The sequence below is a fragment of the Pygoscelis adeliae genome, unplaced genomic scaffold (assembly GCF_000699105.1).
Source record: "Pygoscelis adeliae isolate BGI_AS28 unplaced genomic scaffold, ASM69910v1 Scaffold6, whole genome shotgun sequence".
NCBI classification, from domain to species: Eukaryota; Metazoa; Chordata; class Aves; order Sphenisciformes; family Spheniscidae; genus Pygoscelis; species Pygoscelis adeliae.
The window spans coordinates 4,721,932-4,730,005 of NW_008825075.1; the positions used below are offsets into that span (position 1 = coordinate 4,721,932).

Below are 8,074 nucleotides of genomic sequence, written 5' to 3' on the forward strand. Positions count from 1 at the left end.
CCATTATAAGCAGCCTGAAAATGGAAACAGCGTCCATGGTGGGGCTCAATAGTATCATCAAATAGATACAATGTGAAGATACCTCAGGAAGCAAGAACCACCCAACTGCTGTTAACGCAGTCTTCAGACAGTTGGGAGAGGGATCCAACTTTCTAGTTCTGATGTTAATTCTCCGAATGTTAATCTCAGTTTAATTTCTTCAGACTGGCACAGCGCATACATGCAAAGGAATGTAAGAAGTAGGGCACTTCTCTACTCCTTTGAGAACTTAGTCATGCAATCTTAACAGAGTGACATGACTGCTTTTTGTTCACACATTTTTTTCCACGCTCCGAGACCCTTGAGGGAAGTACAAGCTCAATGAAATTGAATCATGCTTATAAGTAAAAGCATACTTCCTCACTGGCTTATATAGCCACAAAACAGAAGAGTTGAAAAATGCAAATTGCTCATCACTCCCCAAAAAATAAGGGCCTACTGAGGCTATTAGAATAATCATCACTTATTTTTTAAAGTCTCATCCTTAATTCTTAGAACTGTTCAGCACTAACACTGCCTCTTTTACATTAAATGCACAGACCAAAACTGAGGGACATGTGAAGCACCCGTAAAGCCCAGGACTTGAGAAGCAAGTCAGATACATATCTATCTTGTCCCTAATGACACAGCTCATGGAAAAAAGAAAAAGGCAGAAGAGCAATCCTGAAGTGACAATAAAATGATGTTGAAAGGTCACAACTTTACATAAATCAAAGTAATGGCTTCTAACTTTCTCTGGCCAACAGGGCAACAAACAAGCAGATAACACTTGTAAGCAAAAGGCCACTGTGGTGGCATCTGCTTTAACAATTTATTTTCTGGCAACTGCCAGCACTGCTGGAGACTATCCGAAGTAACAAACACACTGCTCAGACTGAAGGGTTGGGAAGATCCATCCTAAAAATCTAGTTCTGTGTCAGACTGTGCACTTGTACGTGCCAATATGCACGGCAATCATTCCTGTCTTATGTAGTGATAGTTAGAAAGCATTCTGGCATACCAGATAAATACCTAGGAAAACTTCAAATGTTTTCAAATAAAATCTACTCAAAAGTAGTAGAGCACCGACAAGCTCACCATGATCTGATTTCAGCCCCTTCAAGACAGACGAAGAGTCAGTGTCTCAAGCAAGTTTTTGGGAAAGAAAGTTTTTCAGAACTCATAAACCACACATTTCTGAATCTATTCATCCTACAGTTATTCCACTTCTTTTTATTCAGCTAATATTCTGGCCTAGAACATTACTTTGAAGTGTGCCCAAGAGCTACACAATTTTTTCAGTTAAGTATCTAAACAGTTCGCTGATTTTGTTTTCCATACAAATAAAAACAGCTAGCTATGCTCGGTCAAATTATTATTTTTTTTTTTTAACTAGAAGCATAAAAGTGAGTCTGTAATAGAATATTCAACAGACCTTTGAATTACCACAGTGGCAATAAGCATTGCAGTATCTCTTGGCATTATGATTTGTTGCATGCTAAACTCATGCATCACACAAAGTGCCAGAAAAAGAAATTTACTGAGATGCCATTTGACAATAGTTAGAATAGACTGTAAAATATTTAAGTAAGAAAGATGAAGATGGCAAATTTGCAAACAAAAACTAGTCTTCTGTGCAATGTATACATTCAAAACAACAGTTCATGAGCTCAGCAATTACGTTTAATGAGAACTATAATCTCCATGCAATTACAAAAGAACCATTAGACAAGAAATTAGGAGCATTAACCACATATTTAAAACATTATTTATCATTATGAGCTGAGAGCTTTTAGGTGAAAAATTTGTAAAGGAGGTAAACATGCTGCTTTTTCTCCACCCCAGAATTCATCTGTGTACTTTTATCTCAGGGTTAAGAGGACAGCATTAGTACACTGTTAGCAATTCAGGTTTTATTAACAGTGTCAGATGTGATTGCAGCTGAATAATCCCCAGGATTCATGAGCTGAAACCACACTCTTGAAATCAAAAGTGAAGTGCTTTGAAGAAGATGAGAGAGAAAAGGGGGTTAAAAAAAATGCGTATTGAAATAAATGTCACTCAGCATGTTTGACAACAATGCAGAATTTTAGGTCTACAGGGGAGAATGACTTTCAGACACACGGTACTTTTTCCTCTCACCCTACCTGTCCTGGATCATTGTACCACAGTTCTTCATGGAGACGATCAGGGTGTGCTTTTTTACGCTTAATTTCTGCAATGACGTCAAAAACTTCAGAATCTGAACTGCTAGAGCAGCTGCTGTCATCTTCAGAGTCACAGTCTGAGTCACTGGAGCTCTCTGATTCACACAGGGAAAATAAAGTCGGTGAAAAACACTTCCACACACTCTCTTCCCCAGTAGCAATGCATTCTCTAACATGACATTAATAACTTTCAGTATGCCACAGTTAGTTAAGTTGTGCATGACATTCACACTAATGAAAAGAGGGACAGCAACTACATTTTTAATTAAAAATGACAGGAAATGCTATGGATATTAAATGCCTACAACAACTGCATCTGTTTGCATGCGTCAGATTGCTGTTTGGCTGTCCAGGAGCACCACTGATCAGTTGTAGAAGAACAATTTCAGTTACTTGACATTAAAGATTACAGAGCTATAACCAACACAAGTATGACCGTAAAGTTAAAAAAAAAAAAAAAAGAAAAAGAAAAAAGAGAGAAAAGAGAAAGAATACACTTAAGGTCATTAGAATGAGCTAAACAGAACCTTTTGTTTAAAAGTTAATTCTGCTTGCTATGAGCAAAGTGCTTACGTCTAGTTTCATTTTACCTAAAAATGCTCCTGTCTGTAGCAGGATATTGCCTATTTAAGAGTTACCAAACAGCACATATGGATAGAATTATTATAGAATATGTACTGTTAGACTCATTTTTCAAAATCAATTATTTCTAATAAATTCATTATCACATATTAGAAACCACAGACAAGAGGAAAACCTGGAACTACTAGCTGAGTGAATGCAGCTGCAAGTTTTTTGGAAGCCCTGTTCTGTGAGTTTTCCTCCTTACTTTTTTTTTCCTAAAGACATTTTTCTTTGTATTAACTGAAACAATTTTTCTATCAGAGGGGAGAACAATGCTAAGGAAAAAAAAAAGAACAGAAGATTGTCTTAGACTTGTTAAAATGTCTCCTTTGTGGTCTTGTCAGAGTAATGTTAATAAGTGTCTGGACTTAAAAACACCACAAAAAAATCCAAAAACAAACACACAAAAAAACTCCCATTGCCCGATCTCGCATATCTCTAACCTCCTGTGGTACTTACAAGTGACTCCCTTTCTAATGTCACTCATTTCCACAGATGATCTCAGCTCCAAATAAACGCCTTCATAGCCAAGACATATAGCACAAAGCAAGTAAGGTTTATTATTCTTGGAAGGAGGGATGCAACATTTCTTCCATTTCTAAGTTTCGACTTAAAAGAAAACATATTAACTACCCTGCCAGTGCTTTGAAATACTGTGAAACTATGGTTTAAAATATGTGTATTTACTGAATACAAGACTCTCCTTAGTTAAAAGAAAAAGAGAGAGAGAGAGAAAATGAGAGAATATTACTAGCAAAATATGCTTCCCTTTTTTCTTTAAATCAAGATGTATTTTTATACAGTCCGTAATTCAGCATAAGGTGTTATTAAAATATGTCCTTGGGACATATGGTTTACATAGGTCATATATGCTCAGTTGCAATCAAGTTTTGCCTGAATGTGCATACACATATTTTCCTACAAATATTCACAAACACTTGAGTTTTAAAAGTTCTCTGATAAACATTACTTAGTTGTATAAGTCTAATTTTAGGTGCAAAATGAGCGTGGGACCTGTGACAGTAAGCTGAAATTCTGAAAGACCAACAAAGAACTTTTGGATTTCATGTACTGAAACCAGCCTTTCATGATCTAAAAGTGCTCTTCGAGCACATCGCTATCTCACTACAGTACACAATTACTGATAACACAAGGCAGAAGAGAGACAGCATCTACTTAAGTACAAAATAAGACAAACTATTAGACACTGCAGAAGCATGGCTGTAGGAGAAGCTGGCACAGACACCAAGTCAGCCCAGGGGACCAGTGCAAACGCAGAGCCTTCAGGTCCTCCAGAAAGAGTGGAAAAATAAACACAGAGAAGTTGCTCTTGGCCCTATATTTTAGCCTGGAGCAGCAAAGGAACTCTTACTGCAGAGACCTGAGAAAGTGAAGGTATGTGAAAGTAAAGCACAGAGGTATGCTGAATGCAGTAGTTTTGTCCTCGCTTCATCCACATGAAAATATACCTCCTGAAACACCATGCAGTTAACTTTGATAATGATTCTTGAGTGAATTTAAATATGTGCAAATCCACTATTCAAAAAAAGGTAAAAAGGTGTTTCCTTTACAAAAGTGAATTCACATCTTATTTAATCTGTTTATTATTTTTCTTTCACCAGTATTGTATCTTTTTAAACTGCCTGCATGTAACTGACCATGTCATTATATACCTGTATTTCAACTTCAGAATTTTTGATATGTGATTTTTAAAGACTTACTAGGCTCAGCTATGAGAGTCTGAAGCAGCTCAACAGGCAGACATGAAGCATCAGTTAAAAAGCAAGCCCAGCGGAGTATCTAAATTAATGTGATATGCCTAAGAATTTCTTGAACTGATGCAACTGACTGAAAAACACACTATGAAACACTGAAATGCTGGAAGTATAACAAGAACAGTTGACAGTGCTCACAAAACAAAGAAAAACAGTTTTCACTGACTTCTGAGTAGACAAATTGCTATCAAAAAGTATGTCCTGCTAATTCAACCAGTATCTTCCCAGCAACTGATAGAGCTAGCAGACTTACTTCACTGCAAGAAGGTCTATATGGGTGGTGCATGACAACGCAGACAAACTATGTTTTGAAAACTGATACTTCTGCATAAGATTATAGTAAGCAGAGCTGCACAACCAAAATACAATCCAGAAGAAAGATGAACTCAGTGCCATAACAAGCAGCCATATGAGTTTACCACCACTACTCTTGCTTCTTTTTTAGAAATATAAGACTAGGAGCTCCTCAAAGCCTCTCGCGAGCCATGCTTTGGCCTATCTGATCATGCTTAGGGTGTTTTCATGCCATGGAAGAAACTTTAGCATAAGGCAGTGCTGGAAACCCTCCATTTTCCCTTAGGCTTTCTGGGTAAAAAAGTCTAGCTCTACTTCAGTCAAAAGCAACAATAAAACTCCCATGGATATGCAATAGAAAGGAAGGACTTAAAAAACATGTATTAGCCTACCAACATTATTAAATACAAACAACTGCCAAAACCAGCTTAACTATAGATTATTCCATTTCAGAGCTTTGTCATCATTTCTGCCTACCTAAATCTTCATCCAGCTTGGTCTTTGGTGGTTCCCATGGCGGCCTGGCTGCTTTGGCCTTTGCCTGTCGCTTTCCTAACTCCTCATCAAACTTTTCATACAGATCTCGGAGCTTGCTTGTTCCTACCACAGTAGAGTCCCCCTGTTAATTAAAAAACAGAACAACAACAAAAACCGACAGTGTGGAAAAAGCACATGAACACAACATGCACCAGCATTTCACAGTGAAAAGCAAGGGGGGGGAAAGATGGATCTCAGTGTAGTTCAATGAAACATGGATATACTTGTTAAGGCTTTAGCCATTACATTGTTCTGTCAGATGAATTAGCAGAGAAATTACTTCATTTGCTGGTGCATTATCATCAAACCCTTGGCCTAACAAAGCAGAACTATGGCTAAGCGTATTTAGTACAGCTCAGCATTGATTTTTAACAGGTTTAGAAGAAACAGGAGACCTGTGGAAGTATTTTGCAATTAAAAAGAATTTTATCACACACAATAAACACAAAGCTCAGCTCATTTTGGTGCATGCTTTGAGTCACTATGAATTCACTCTCCATGTTATTCTAAAAAAAAAAACAAAAAAACAAACACCCCACAACCTACCAGCCACAAACAAACAAAAAAAAACCTCAAAAAACCAGAAACCTCTCCTCCTCTATCACTACTCCACCAGCAAGTGTTATTATCAAGTACAAAGAATCCTGACTTCCTGCTTCTGTACAAAACTCCAAGGTTGTGGGAATACATGGTGATTGAAGCATCTTTGCTCAAATACAGGTATAATGGAGAAACCCACCCTTCCCCTCCTGAAGACAAAAAAGTACCCCTCTTCCATATACCACTAATCTGAATGAAAACATAAGAAACTGATGAAAATAGAGAATACCAACAAAAAAAGTCCTTAACAGGGTTAAAAGACTGAGGTGGTTGGGAGGATAGAAAGATTAAGTGACATAAAACATGATCTTGCTGAAAAGTTCATATTAATCAAGTACCAAATAATCAGTAAAAGACTGTGTAGAGTAATGTTAGAGTTCTCTCACAAACATACCACTTGATCCATAGGATCATTGGAATAATAGCTTTCAGAATGGGTACAGCGAACCCAGACTGGCTTAAGTAATTCCTCATCTTCCTCTTCGTTTTTTTCAGATGCATTCTCCTCTGATTCTTTGTCTTTGATAGCAGTATAATTTTTCTCTTTGTTGGAGCTCTGGTTCTCAGACCACCTTTCCCTGTCCTCCTCCCATCGGGGTCTCTTTCTCTCTCTGCTTGGAGACCGACTTAGTGGGAGAAAGCAAACAAAAGCAATTCTCTTTATTATTTTAACCGTGACAGTTTTATAATGAAAAACAAATAGTTTGCTGCAGATCAGTACATCATTCTATCATATAAACTACAGAAAATCCAATTGCCTCTTCCTGCTTTTAACTTGCAACATAAAGAGTACTTTGTAGTTCTGACCTACTATAAAAAATGACTTAAAATTGGAAGTGCTTTTGTATTTTAAACCTTATTCAAGAATTAGAATGAAAAAATATATGCTATTTCAGATTAAAAATCCTACTTCCTTTCTAGATTACTTTCTTTTAATTTTGTTCCAAAGTTAGAAACTCATCACTAAAAACTAACAGTCACATCACTCACAACTAAAAGTTACAATATAAAGAAGTTTTAATACATAGCCCACAAACTATTTGCATGAGAAAAGAATTAGGATTTTATTAGAAGGATTATACAGAAGCCATGCTGCTTGTGTTACTCTAACTCTGGCACTTCTTTGAACAACACAACCTGTGATATTTCTTATGTATTGCAAGAGTTATGCTTTCAGAAGCTAAATGTATGAAAACTACTTCTTTATTTTAATCTCCTCTGCCTACAAAGCCAATAATGTTGCACTGATTTCAACTATCCAGGATTCAGAAGGAATTTCTTTTTTATATCAATATAAAAAAAAGCTCCTAAAAGGTGATCTAAACATGGAATGACTTTAAATAATCTTGGTACTTTACAGACTAGAAGCAGATGTAGGAGGAAGTCTTCAGGACACAGCAGCGAAGCCCTCTCTCCAGAGATTAATCCTGTTTCTAACTTCACAAGGTCTTGAGATAGCTGACATTCACATGTATATGCAGATGGTTATAAATTTAAGGCACTCATCTTTTCTGAGTTTCAAAACAGGCACGTATGCACATACACAAAAACTTACATGCATAGATACACAGAGCCCCAAATACACAAGAGACCATACGTAACCTTCCTTACCTTCCCGTTCTCTTGTAATCTTTTTTGTAGGATCTGTCTGGTGATGGTGATCTTCTGCTGTCACGGTGCCTATGCCTCTCCCTCTCCCGCTCCCTTGGAGAGTTCAAAACATAAGTTAAATGAGAAATCTGGCATTTCATACATCCCACACCTGAAAGGAGCACAGAAGCAGGCTGAGTCCATGTTATGCAAAATGACACACGTGCTGACTGCTAAAACCCCAGACATTCTTAATGCTGACCTTCAAGAAATTTGTAAAAGACAGTCACCCATCTCCTCCGCCTTTATCATAAAGCCATCTATCTCAATACGACGGTTAATTCATACCATACAGAGGCAACTTCTATAAATTCACCACAGGTCTTGTTGCCATTCTTCCTCTTCTGTTACAAATGGCAAAGGGTAAGA

At 37.2% G+C, this 8,074-nt stretch overlaps 1 protein-coding gene across 2 annotated transcripts in view; it reads right to left on the minus strand.

Annotated features, from left to right (window-relative positions):
- Nucleotides 1–8,074, minus strand: part of DROSHA (drosha, ribonuclease type III) — a 71,003-nt gene that overhangs the window by 59,143 nt on the left and 3,786 nt on the right. For both annotated transcript variants that reach the window (XM_009326683.1, XM_009326682.1), the window contains 4 exons: nucleotides 7,667–7,759; nucleotides 6,450–6,681; nucleotides 5,396–5,537; nucleotides 2,166–2,320 (listed from right to left, as the gene is read on the minus strand). In XM_009326683.1, the coding sequence (XP_009324958.1) occupies nucleotides 2,166–2,320; nucleotides 5,396–5,537; nucleotides 6,450–6,681; nucleotides 7,667–7,759 (622 nt within the window). The remainder of the gene's footprint in view (nucleotides 1–2,165; nucleotides 2,321–5,395; nucleotides 5,538–6,449; nucleotides 6,682–7,666; nucleotides 7,760–8,074) is intronic.